This window comes from Herpailurus yagouaroundi, unplaced genomic scaffold, assembly GCF_014898765.1.
Source record: "Herpailurus yagouaroundi ecotype Mexico unplaced genomic scaffold, PumYag 160, whole genome shotgun sequence".
Lineage (NCBI taxonomy): Eukaryota > Metazoa > Chordata > Mammalia > Carnivora > Felidae > Herpailurus > Herpailurus yagouaroundi.
Window position 1 is genome coordinate 37,232,762 of NW_024412401.1, and position 13,740 is coordinate 37,246,501.

The 13,740-nt window shown below is 50.9% G+C and overlaps 1 protein-coding gene across 5 annotated transcripts in view; it reads left to right on the forward strand.

Annotated features, from left to right (window-relative positions):
• RGS3 (regulator of G protein signaling 3) overlaps nucleotides 1-13,740 on the forward strand; it is a 141,228-nt gene that overhangs the window by 85,170 nt on the left and 42,318 nt on the right. For 3 of the 5 annotated variants that reach the window (XM_040482030.1, XM_040482031.1, XM_040482032.1), the window contains one exon: nucleotides 159-281. In XM_040482030.1, the coding sequence (XP_040337964.1) occupies nucleotides 159-281 (123 nt within the window). Of the gene's footprint in view, nucleotides 1-158; nucleotides 282-4,976; nucleotides 7,851-13,740 lie in introns of those variants that run through there. The other 2 variants (XM_040482033.1, XM_040482038.1) reach the window with 1 other exon arrangement.

Here is a 13,740-nt window from a genome sequence, read left to right on the forward strand (position 1 = left end):
TGTCACTGGGGATTGGTGTGCATTTGTGGCTTTTAGCGGGCATTCCCCTCCCTGCTTCAGCCTCGCCCTCTGGGGCCCGGGGATGGGCTTGGGCCTGGGAGCCCCCTGAAACAGGGAGCAGCCCTGACCATCCTTTTCTCTATTTTCCCTGACGTCAGAAGGCAGAGTGCTTATTCACTTTGGAAGCGCACTCACAGGAGCAGAAGAAGCGAGTGTGCTGGTGCCTGTCGGAGAACATCGCTAAGCAGCAACAGCTGGCGGCCTCGCCCCCGGAGAGCAAGGTAAGGGCCTTGCCAGTGGCCACAGCCCTGGCTGCCCGGCTTCCCCTCCGCCAGCCTGGACCCTCAAGCCTCCGAATTGAGCTTGGGACCAGCTCCAGCTTAGGACTTGGATCTGAGCAACAAGCTCTTGGCAAGGAGGCCTGTGCTTGAAGGTCTCTCCCCTTTGGCATTTCACTGGGTCTGTTGAGTGGATTTCGATTTCACTGGGTCTGTTGAGTGGGTTTCACTCTGCTCAGGTAGAGTGACAGAGCCTAATGGAGCATGGCCATCACCTCTCAGCTCTGTCCGATGGTTTGCCTGTGGCAAGGTCTAATTTGGATTGGCCTGCGACTGCTGCCTGGCATGTGGCCCCCCTTTGCTATTGGATAGGTCGTGCCCAGGGGCAGCAAGCTGGTGCCTAACACTGGCCGAGGGGAGGCATTGTTGGGAGGAGATGTCTGCGACAGAAACTGTTCTAATTCGATGCAGGCCACAGCCAAGTGGAACCAAGTGGAGTTTGCTGGGGACTGGGGGCCGGCCAGCTGGAGCATCACGGAAGGTCAGAGCCTCCCAGCTGAGGCTGACCTGGGATAGGCACCCGTCAGCTGGTCCCGTGCCCCTATTAGAGCGGATAGGACGGGACCCGGACCATAGCCGTCCCCTTTGTCAGCCGGATGCCAGCCACAAGGCACGGTTGTATTTCCCATTTGAGGCCCACGGGTGGCTTCTCTTAGGTGGAAGTGTTGGAAATTTGGGGATTTGGTTTAGCTGGCTGTGAAAGGATCTGAGTTGTTGGTCTGTTGGCTCAGGGGGAGAGGGTGAATGACAGTGAGCGCCAGCCAGGAAACTCGCTGATCTCCTTTCTTCTTCCCCCTGCTTCCAGCAAGCATATGGCGAGGGCTGTGGGGACAGGCCTGCTGAGGGCAGAAGGTTCCTGGGCAGCCTCGTCTGGAACGGCAGTGGTGCACGGCCACTCCCCAGCTCTTCCCTAAGGAAGGGAGTAAGAGTCTGAGAATTCTGTAATCCCAGACTTGAAGGTTATCTTGTTTTACGCTAGCCAGGGGCAGGAGTAACTCTGATGAGGGAGGATAGTGGGAAGAGGGGGGGCTTCGAGTCACACTCTACTGCTGGCTGGTGCTGTGACCTTGGGCAAGTCGCTCTACTACCCAGTGCTTTGGCGTCCCCGTCTGGGGACAACAGTTCCTCCTCCGAAGGGTTGCTGGGAGGATGAAATGAGATGGTGCATATGCAATCCGTGGCACAGTGCCTGGTATGCAGTAGGTGCTCAATCAATCATAGTTGATGGGTTACGCACTGCCCCCACCTCTGTCCCAGCTGCTTCCTGCTACCGTCTCCCGCAGGTTCTTCTACTAAACAGAGACCTGTCTCTGAGGCTGTAGGCTGCCGGCTTGGTCACGGTCAGAAACCAGGCCACTCTCTTCACCGGGGTGGTCCCTGGGATGTCCCATGGCTGAACTCACACCCCCAGCTTTCTTATATTTGGCGCTTAGCTCTTTATGGTCTGGGGGAAAGAGTTCTTTCCGCTTTCACTTCAGAGTTTGCAGGCTCTGGAGTACGTTGGCAATAATCTTCTCAGGGCCTTGGGAGGTCTCTCGGTCTTTGGTTGGGAGGAAAGTTTGAGCGACTGAAGATAGTCTGAATTTCTTTTCTTTCTTTCCTTCCTTTTTTTTTTTTTTATTTTTATTTATTTATTTTGAGAGAGAGAGAGAGAGAGAGAGAGAGAGAGTGCCCAAGTGGGGGAAGAGGCAGAGAGAGAGAGGGAGAGAGAGAATCGCAATCACCGTCAGCGCAGGGCCCGATGACAGGCCTGAACCCGCGAACCGTGAGAGCACTACCTGAGCTGAAGTCAGACGCTTAACCGACTGAGCCACCGAGGCACTCTAGTCTGAGTTTCTGAGACGGGCTCTGGTCCCCGTAGGCTGCGGATTTGGCTGGCTGACGCTGGAAGGGCCTCAGGGTTTGGGGCCTGGCTTCAGGGCCATGCCAGGACATGCAGGAACCCTGGGCTGGCAACAGTTAGACACTTCTTCAAATCAAAACTCTTGAAGTGTGTGTTTAATGGAGAAGCTGTGTGTTGGGTGGAGAAGCATAAAGGAGGGCTTGACCACCGAGACAACCTCAGAGTTGCCTCCTTGCATGAAAATGGGGCCCTGCCCCAGCCCTTGCACACCCCACTGGCTCACTCCTTAGAAGGGAGTTATGTAAACATCTTTTGTTAGGTGAGCCCCTTGGGGTCTCAAGCGCAAGCTCCCTCACCCCCCACCCCCGGCATATACACTTAAAGAGCCTTAGCAACTTATTTCTTCTCGTCTCTTCCAAAAAGCTCCCTGAGAGAAGTTCCGGTAAATATGATTTTCTCATCCCGTAGAGTGGCCTGGTGGCCGTCCAGCTGGCCCAGCAGCTATCCACCAGTGCTCAGCTCTACCAGGTCCTGGCAGCCTCAGAGGTGACCACGGATGTCTTTGCCAAGGGCTGGTCCACAGCCTTTCTGCTAAGGTTGCTGACCTCCAGGGAGACAGAAAAGGGAAGGCCAAGCAAGCAGCACTCAGGCCCCAGCTTCTTGCTTTTCAGGCAGAAAGAGTCCCACTTGATCAATTCGTCCTGACTGAGTAGCATGCCTTTTTTTTAAAAAAAACACCTTTTCTTTGTTCTTTCTGGGAATGCTCCACCTTCTGCTGTACAAGGGAAACTGCTGGCCAGGCTGCTCCCTGCCCTAACTCAGATGCCTCTCCGGGGGAGGAGGGGCTTGCAAGACAGCTCCCTAAAGTCTCATGCTGCCCCTTCTCAACCCTGTTCAACAGTGTCTGCTGGCACTTTGGATTGAGGGACTCTTCAAACATCTCAAGGAACACAAAGTTCTTCCCAGATTTGTGAAACATAAATGGGATGCCCTGAATGTGAAATGCTTGTTGGGAGAGGTAGAGGGACCGGGAAGAAGGTGGATGCAAAGGACAACATAGATGCAGGTACCGCCACCTGCTCTGTGACCTTTGGCAGCTTCTTCCTCAGTGGTCCCTCGTGTATTGGTCAGATGGATCTTTCTAGCTCTTGGAGCTTTGTGATTATCATGAAAGCTTACCATGGAAGATGATCCTGGAGGGCCTGGGGTCATCCAGTCTCCATCAGGGAACCAGACCCTGCGGATTTCCACATGACTTGACTGCCTGTCGACTCTGCTGCCTTTAGGGCCCAGAGCTTTTCTTTCCCCTCTTGGGGGTGCGGTGGTCACAGGCTTTCTGTGCTGTGTCTGAGGTGCCTGTGGGTTGCAGCTGGTGGGGAAGGGAGGATCCGGCTGTGGCAGCGTGGACACAATGAGGCAGTCAGTGTCCAGCCTCCACCCCTTCTCTGGGGGCCCCCTTGCCTTTCTCCAGCTCACTTTGAGCTGACCGTGGTGGGGAGGAGGCTCCGGGGTCGGGTCGGCCTGTATGAGCTCTCCCTCTCTCTGTAGAAATGAATGACCCAGCTTCCTTCTGCTCACCACACCCTTCTTTCTTATCAGAACCCCGCCTACTTGCTTCTTTATCTGTTTCTGGAGGGAACCTACCTTTCTTCTGCCTGGGATACCTTTTACTAGACTCCCTGCCACAGGGAGTGCTATGATGCTTCTAATCTAGAATAACTCACAGGTGGTCCTGCCTGTGGCCACTGAGGTTCTGAGCCAGTAGGGAGAGACCACTGCATATTATTTTGGTTATTCAATCAAATATACATGATAAATGCCAGCTCTGTGCCAGATGCTAGGTCAGGTCCTTTGGGGTCACAGAGATGGATGAGACCTGACCTATGGAACTCTCCTTTAATGGGGCAGAGGTGACTGGGAGTGGCAGTCCACTTATTAAAGGCGGTGCCCAATGGGACCTAAGAGCGGTCCGGTGGGGTCACGGCTGCACATCGATTGTTTGCTCGGTGAACCTCCACTGAGCCCCCACCACGTGCACAGCACTGGCCCGGGCGACGGGAAGCCTCCGAGGAGAGTGGGCTCCTGACAGCCATCAGGTATGAGAGGAGTGCGATGCAGTACCCGCTCTGTTCTCAGGGTGCTCCCTGACTCGATGGTGCGAATGTGCGGACGGATCTGCCACACTCTTTCCCTGTGAGATCGCAGTCCGGTGGTGGAGACAGATATGCCAACAGATTGCTCAATAATAATATGGCAGGCGATATGGGAAACATAAACTCTTACCACTCTGTGACCTCAGGGGAGGCACCGAGCCTTGCTGAGACTCAGTTTTTTCATCAGGAAAGTGGACGGATTAACAGGGTTCTCGTGAGGATTAACTCATGCAATGTGCACACAAGAAGAACTCTATGAACTAGCTGCTATTATCATTATTTTAAAGCTCTGTCTGTATAGGAAGATTCATCTAGTGGCCTTGCTTATTGAAGCTGAATGCTGCTGCTCTGCGCTCATGCGATGATCGCTCCGTGCCACTTCCTGGTAACCACCTGCTGTATTCCAGGGCCCAGGCAGGGGAACTGAGGCCTCCTGGGTCTGCTCTGGCTGTGAGACTTCTCCCAGATGTGACGCCGAAGTGCATGCCACCTTGTCGTTTCCACTGGTCAGCTAGAGGCGGGGCCCCGGAGATGCCAGGGTCTGTCTGGGCACCTTAGAAAGGAACAGGGGCAGGTCCTGGAGGCAGGCAGCCCTGGCCAGAGTAGACAGCGAGCTAATTCCAGTTCTGTCTGGTTCCACAGAAACTCCACCCTTATGGCTCTCTCCAGCAGGAGATGGGGCCTGCCAACTCAACCAATGCTACCCAGGATAGAAGCTTTACCTCATCAGGACAGACTCTGATTGGCTGAGCAAACCCAAGGGCGGGACTCTGCTTCTGGCAACTTAACCCTTTCTTGGGCATCCCCTACCACACAGTAACCTCACCTCAACTGGACCCAAAACGGAGGACCAAGATTGTGGGCCTCGGGTCATCTGAAGGGAGTGGCCCCACAGGTGTGTGTGGACTGGCATCAGAAGGACCACAGTGGTATGAGAGGCCCTGTGGGTACATGCACACTGGCATCAGAAGGTCCCAAAAGGAGAAGACTCAAACCTTTTCCCTACAAGGAAGAAGGAGAAGAAATAGCATCTGGGCTTCCTGCGGTTCCAGTGCCTGCCTTGGGGGCAACAGGAGAGAGGTTGGCAGAGGTCAGCCCTGATGGAGAACAATCTCATCGTCCTCCACTGCCAGAAGATATCTCCACTCATTCACTTATTTTGCATCTGTACTCATTCATTCATTTCTTAATTCAGCGGATATTTTGGGGACATCTACTTTATGCCAGGCTCTGGGCTAGGAGCTGAGGGTTCTGTGGAGAATGAGGTGGACATAGTCTCTGCTTCTGTCAAGATTTCAGTCCTGGTAGGGGAGCGAGCATTAAATAGATCAACACCAACACATACACACATGCACACACGTGATTACAAACTGATCATCTACGAAGAAAAAGATTCCTTTAAGAGAAAATATTATTTAGGTTGCTGTGTGGGGGGGGTTGTTGGTGGGGGGCAGTGAATATATCATAACTTTTAGGTTGAGACCTGCAGGCCAGAAAGGGGTTAGCCAGTCAGACTTTGGAAAGAGTGTTCCAGCAAATGGAAAAGCCTGTGGAGAGGAGAGATGGGAAGGAGGTTGGTGTGCTGGGGCCAACAGAAGCCAGGCCAGTGTGGCTAGAGCTGAGTGAAGAGGCGGACCAGATGACTGAGGGCCAGATCGTGTAGGGCCATGGTGGTTAATGTTTTACGGATTTCATTCTAGATACAGTGGGAAGCCACTGAAGGCTTTGAGAAAGGGAGTCAGTCTCAGGGACATTTCTAGAAGATCAGAGGGCCCAAGGAGGCATCCAAGTGGGTAGGAAGAGATGAGTTAGGGGGTCCCTTCAGTCTTCCAGGGGCTTGGTGGCCTATCTTAGGTAGGACCTAGGACCCTTCTGAGGGGCAATGGTTGCCCGTCCTAGGTAGTGGTTGGGGAGGTAGGTATGTGAATTTCCAGACCCTTGGATATGGTGGAGGCTCTGGGATAAGAAGAGAGAATTCCCTGCCCCCCACCTCCCCTTGTTCTCCTCTACTTTGTCTTGCTCTCTCAGTGACCTACTAGGACCTACTAAGGGACATTGATTAGAGCCCTGCCGGCTCACTGCCTGGAGCCCAGGGTTGGACAGCTCTCATACCATTCTCTAACTGTCAAGACCTAGAGGGAGGGAAGCCCAAGGTCACAGGTCTGAGTGACATAGCTCGTACACAAAAGGTATGTGTAGGACCATAGTCACCTGCATAGAAAAAGGGGGTCAAAGAGGCTAGAGAGATGGCTCAGACCAGAGAAGCCCCTGGACGTTGGGTGGTCTCTGCATTGTGTCCTAGAAGACCGTCTCAGTGTCTTTAGAGAGGGCTCTTGTGCCTGGTGAGGTTGCTCAGCTGCTGTGGCCACTTGAACTCCAAGAAGCATGGCCCAGAAGAGACTATGTCCATCACCTTCCATTTAGGCAAGATCAGACATCCCCTGAACAGGGGATGGGATGTATCTGCCAGTGACCAGGCTGATGCCCCCACCCCGCAGGGGAATAGGCTGGGGCTGCAGTGGGGCAACTGATACACAGCATCTGTCAGCCAGGACTCAGCCCGCAGGGTTAATTCTGAGAGGCGGAGCGGCTGCGTCTGCACAGACAGCAAGCTGCACTTTGATTTCATTTGATTCCCTTATAAAATGACATTAAGGGGAATGTGAGGCCCAGGAGAATCGCCTGTCTGGGAAGGCAGCGACCTTGACTCTCCCAGACCTGGTGACCTACCTCTGTCCACCAGACAGGTGCAGAGGACAGGAACCCTGGCCATTCCCTGAAATGGAGAACGAGAACAGAACACCGAGCCCTGGGGACAGGGCTTTCCTCCCATCCGGTCCTGACAAGCTGCTGACTTGGGGTCCTAGGCCTAGCCACTTCCAGGGGGAGCAGACGTCAGCTCCTGGAGGGCCTGGGCCAGTCTTCCCGGTGACTGTGGTGAGCCCCAGCGCCACTGCTGCTCTGCCTCTCAAATCGATAAGACAATTCATTTGGCTTCATGGGCTGGAGAAGATGAAACATGACCGGGTGGCCACTGCTCTTCGGCATCCCGGTCCGTCCCAGCCATCCAGGATGATGAACATGCTATCGAAAGTGCATCTGAGAGTCATAATCACGGGAAACATGGCTGGGCCCCGCCCTCCACATAAATCATGCTGAGAAGCCTACACAATGGCCTCTTTCCTGATGGTCCAATTGTCTTCGTTTGGTGTCTGGGGCTTGGGAGCCGGGAGGATGGGAGCACAACCATTTATTGTTGAAAAGGCCATCTGTGAGATTTGAATACAAAGTGATCCCTTAAGTTTCTTTCACACCCTCTGGTCCCGTTTTTGTGTTTGCTTATGTCTCAGGCACTGGGTCTTTTGAAACTCTGTCTCTCCTGTAAACAGCCATGCCCAGTCTCTGCTGGCCTGGCCTTTTGACCCTTTGGGAGCTGGAACCTATTGGAAATCATGATGACATTTATTTATGGACGTCTTGTAAAAAAAATTCTTTCTTTAAAATATTTTTCATAAATTCTGCCACCAAAGCCCTCATTTCTTACACACGGCACCTAGTGAAGGCAGAGGGAATTTGTGGGAGGGTTCCGTACAGGGACAGCAGGGGCTTCTGAGATAGCGACTGGGGTCCCCAGGCATTATCTCCCCAGGCCACCAGCAGCCTCGCTGTATAGATGAAAGGGACTAAGACTCGGAGAAGTTAAATGATATATCCAAGGTCACACAGCTAGTAAGAGGCTGAGCTAGTCTTCAAACCAAAGCCTTTCAGCCCTAACCCATTGCTGTTCCCAGATGCAAAGTTCTACTTTTTAGGGATGGAAGTAGAGAAATCAATCATCTCCTGGAAGAGGCAGGAGGGTGATAGCCTTCATGTAGAAGCCATGGCCCTTTAAGCTCTGGAGGAGATGCTTTAGGACGAATGAATGAGACGTCTCCTCCATATCGCAGAGAGCAAGCTTCCAAAGTTTGTGTGTCTGAGGGGTGGCCCAGAAAAGATCAGGAGCTTCATGCCAGGTTTGATATGAAAAGCGGGGTGGAGCTCCTTAAGACAGGATCACAGGGGCACCGGCACGGTCGGCTGATGCCCCTTCCCCTTTTGAATCTGGTGTTTAAGAGGATCAGCAGACACAGTATTGGGTACCCAGCAGCGAAGGAACTGTGGCCAAAGGCAGAAAGGGACAGCTTCAGGTTCAGGACCTGGTATGGTTGAACATGAGTCTTGGAAGCAGGCCTTTGACTCAAGTCTCGCTGAGGGTGGGAAGAGTCTGCTCTGGGTTGTGGGCCCAGATTTTGCTAATTGACTGGTTCCAAGTCTCAACCCAAAGTACCTGGGAATCAATTGGACTGGATTTCAGATATCCCCTCAGAAAGCACAGTCTTTTCCCTGAAAAGCTCAACCGTTTTCCCATCTCTCCAGCTTTCCTCTCTCTGCTGCTTGAGGCCCATTTGGCTACGGACAGACCACCTGCTTCACCGTCTTGCTTTTTGCCTCGGCTATGGCGCTATTCTTGTTTTCACTCTTAATGAAGACAGCGTGACCTTACCTTCCATCCTCTCTTGACCTTATCTTCCCTTAAGCCTTTCTCTGAGCAGAGCCACCATCCTGCAATTGTTTCCTTATCCTTGGTTTAAGGGTAGAATAATAACACTAGGTGATTCGGGGAGCAGTTATACGGTGATCTATGTTGTCCCTCTGATCCTCACTATGGCCTCATGAGGTTCATCGTCCCTGTTATACATCTACTCTTGTTACACCCAACTGGTAGATAAAGACGCCGAGTCTTAGAGAAGTTAAGAAACTTGCCCAAGGACACACAGCTAGGGTGGCTAGATTGGTACATGGCAGCCCAGCTCCAGAGCACCTGCTTTTGACTGCTCTGTGCTACTGCTTCCCGGCAATCACAGACCATCCAAGCTGTGTCCAGACCATTTGGGAAGCTGTCGTCAGAGTAAAGCCTAGGTCTCGGCGTGGACCTCAAGTCTCTTCCTGGGTGCACTGTACTTCTGCTTTGTGGTTGCAGCCCAGCCATGCTGCATTATTTCCCCTTCTAACTCCTGGTGCACATTCACATTTAGGCTGTTTCTTCCACCCAAGGTTGCCTGCCCTGCTCTGCTCTCCCTGTCAGACACAATCCTCAGCCTTTAAGGTTTGGCCACTCTCCTGAGACACCTTTCTCAGGCGTGCATCAGAAGTCATGGCTTCCTACTCTGTGCTCCCATGGTATTTTGTTCATCCTTAGCACAGTGTGTTAAGCAGATATGTCTCATCTGCAAGACTGAGCTCCTTGGGAGCCAGTGGAGGTCATAATCTTATTTATTTCTTCTTCTGTGACTGTCCCATCCTTAGTACATGCTCAGTAGATGTTATAGAATTGAATTGGGTCATATGATTCAAGCCTCTCATATTCTAGAATTTAAATGAGGAAACTGAGGCTCAAAAAAAAGGAAGTGACCTGGCCATGGTCATGGGACAAGTTAATGGCCAAGTCAGAGTTAGAAGTCAGGTCTCCTGACTCTCTTGTCTCAAAGCTTTCTCTGTTGTACCTCCAATTTGTGAGACCATAGCCTGGATCCCCACTTAGCTTATTAAGCAATCTGGCCAGGTTCATTTTAGGGTCATAGATACTACCGTATTCCGTGCTGACTCCTGGCATGCTTGGAGGCGAAGGAGAACTGACCAGAACTGCTCTCATAGTTCTCTTCCCCCGGTGTGTGGGGCTCCCTTCTCCCTGAGCCCCTTTCCCTCAGAGAAAACTGGAGCAGGATTCTGAAGGTCTTGGTTCGAATCCTGATTTTGCTGGTAACTCACCGTGTGGCTTTGTGCAAATTGCTTTATCTCTCTGATCATCTGTTTTCTTTACCAAGAAAAATGAGGGAGTTGAATGTAGGTGATCTTCAGGAGTCATCTTCAAAGCCTCAGGACTTTAATAGCACATTAAAGGAAGAAAGAAAAGACATTTTGGTCTTCACATTGAAACAAGGGTGTATGCGCATGGATATATACAAATGCTGTACGTGGCTGATATTCATCACGTACTCGTGACACATAGGTATACTTGTGGATTTTATATGGGAAGGGTCCTCATCACCGGTACCCACATTATAAACACACCCCTGCCTCCTCCCCACCCAGAGATGCCTCCTTCCAGGCTGGCCCCTGGGAAGCCAGTTACAAGGAGCTCTCCAACCCAGAGTCTTCCCCTCTTCCTTCTTCCTTTCTATGCACTGCACTCTTTTGTTTGAACTTCACATATATATGTATGCACGTATGTTGTTTAACTTTCCCAACTACTGAGTTTATGGCCTAAGCTAACTTTCAAGTGAAATCTGCAGTAATCAATATGCAGTGCCTTTCATTTCTCATGTGGTGAGATTCTCCTTTGGACACTTCCCCAGAAGTCACCACTGACTTGTTTCGTTGACTTTACTGTGCATCTTCTTGTACTCAAGCCCTGCTGCAGGTAAACTTTCTACGACAGTATCTTTGAAATGTCCGTGGTTTTCTGTTACGGTGTTCTGTTGGTCCTTGTGGAAGAACATTAAGGGTTCAGTGGGCTAGCCTAGGAAGCTGACCACCATTTATAACACTGATATCAGGGGGAAAATGCATTCCGAGACCCTAATCAACTCTCAGATGGACTTTGGGAACACGACTCGGCACATATCCCAAAGCAGATGAATGTAGCGTTTATTTTATGAACCACGAGAATTTTGATAGAACCATAGACCCTGGGAACATGGAACTGAAAATCATCCCTCCTCTTACACCAAGATCAACTGATTAATAAGCTGATTTATAGAAACCAAGACCAAGTTGGGGCACCTGGGTGGCTCAGTCTGTTGAGCGTCTGACTTCATTCAGTTCAGGTCATGATCTCACTGTTTGTGGGTTCGAGCCCTGCATTGGGCTCTGTGCTGACCATTCAGAGCCTAGAGCCTGCTTCAGATTCTGTGCTTCCCTCTCTCTGCCCATCCCCCACTCATGCTCTGTTTCTCTCTCTCAAAAATAAACATTAAAAAAAAAGAAGAAGAAAGGGCGCCTGGGTGGCGCAGTCGGTTAAGCGTCCGACTTCAGCCAGGTCACGATCTCGCGGTCCGGGATTTCGAGCCCCGCGTCGGGCTCTGGGCTGATGGTTCGGAGCCTGGAGCCTGTTTCCGATTCTGTGTCTCCCTCTCTCTCTGCCCCTCCCCCGTTCATGCTCTGTCTCTCTCTGTCCCAAAAATAAATAGAACGTTGAAAAAAAAAATAAAAAAAAAAAAAAAAAGAAGAAGAAAAAGAAATCAAGACCAAGAGAGGGGTAAGAACTTGGCCAAGGGCCAAGCAGTTGGTCTAGAGTTCTAAGTAGGATGCAAACCGCTAGCTTTGCTCCTCTTTAATGACTTTTGAAGACTCGGCCAGGTTGATGGCAGGGAGGGGCACAGATTGTCCTAGAGATGCTCCCCTTGTCTCACTCAGCTGTGTTGTCACTAGGAAAAGTAAGTCACCACTTCGGGCTGTAATGGAAATAGTGAGAAAGAAATGGTCCAGCTCACGGTCCAGGGGAAGAGGTTGTCTAGTCAGCTGGCTGGTCTATAAATTCCGGGTGTGTTCTTGCTGCAGTGGAATGAATGGGGCCGCTGTTTTACCTGGAGCTCTGGGCATGGCAGCGCTGGTGGAGATGCTCCCTGTGGTCTGTTCTAAAAATAGTGGTGGGAATGTAGCTGAGGGGAAGAGGAGGGGGCTCCTTTGGGAGCTGGGTGGGGTGCCTCACCCCCTTCCTCTTCCTGCCGGGCCCTATGTGAGGAAGGGCCAGAGATTCAGAGGACTTAGATCTGGGAGGGTCCTGGAGCCATCAGCCTTCACACCCCGTCCTGTAGGCCCAGAGAGGGGAAAGGACTGGCCAGAATCGTCAAGCCCAGGGAGAAGGTCCCAGCTGGCAGACTCTTTTCCTCCTGCTTCTTTAGCAGGGCAGCTGCAGGCCTTGTGAGGTTTTCTCTTACTGCCTCTGGGCGTTCACAGGGCCTGGGAACTCCTGGGGCCGGATGTGGTTGGGCTTCCTGAAAGTCGCCCAGCAGGCGAGGAGTACCGGCTAGTCTGCCCCAAACCCTGACCTCTGCCAGCTGGCCTTCCCTTTGCTGGTGTCCCCACCCTTGCTAACTTGTTCTTCTGTCGCCCCCTGGACTGTCTGCAGGGATGGTGGACAAGGGCCTATAGGACAGAGGGCCTACCAGCTCAGGACCTTTCTCTGCCATTCCTCAGAAGCAAGCAGACTTAGCCACGGTAGAGGCAGGGACCTGCATTCCAACCCCAGCACTGCTTCTCATTCGCTGTGCAATTACTGGGGATCAACTCGCATCTGCCAGATGAGATGCTGATGGGATTCTTGTGAGGATTAGAGGGGATGGTCCCTGCAAAGTGCCTGGCATGTAGTAGGTACTCAGTAATGGTAGCTGCCATTGCCAGATCAAGTGTGAACACACGCTTGACTTTCTGCAACCTCCTTTCCTGGGGCTTCTTCCGATGGAGGCATGGCAGGTGGTTTTTTGGGGTTTTTTGTTGTTGTTGTTATTTTTGTTGTTGTTTTTAAATGCAGTTGACTTTTTTTGTGTTGTTACAAAACTGATTCATGTTTATTATGAAGAAAACATTTAATACAGTCGAACCAGGAGAAGGAAATGAAGTTCACTCTTAATTCCAACACCCAGAGATAATCCCTGTTAACATTTTGGGGTGTATCCTGTCAGGCATTTGTTTCTACACACATATATCTACTTTGCAAACTGGGGTTACTGATGCACACAACTTTCTAACTTGTTTTTTTTTTTTTTTTTCCATTTGGCAACGTAGTGTATCCATGTTTCCATGTCAATAAATATTCTTCTACAACATCATCTTCAGTGCCTGGGGAGTATGTTATTGAGTAGGTGAAATATTTTTGTTTAAATAATCTCCAGTCATTCAACATTTAGGTTGTTTCCAATTTTTCACTGGTACAAAAACCTGAGATAAAAATCCTTATAGGTACTTCTTGGTATCCCCAGCATCATCTAGTATGTACATGTTTGACCTTCCATGAATATTTGTTGAATGAATGAATATTTTGTTCAAATAAATTCCAGGTAGCAGAATTTCTAAGCCAAAGGGTATGTATTTATATAAAAAAGGTTCTTGATACCTATTGCCAAAAGACTCCCTGGAATGGTTGTACTGATTTATGATCAGTATCTTATTTTTATTTTTTAAACTTTATTTACTAGGAAGGAAGAGGCAGAGACAGAATCCCACGCAGGCTCCACACTCTGCAAAGCCCGATGCAGGGCTTGATCTCAAGACCATGAGACCATGAGTTGAAATCTAGAGTCAGATGCTTAACTGACTGAGCCACCCGGGTGCCCCTATGATCAGTACTTTTTTTTTTTTTTTTTTT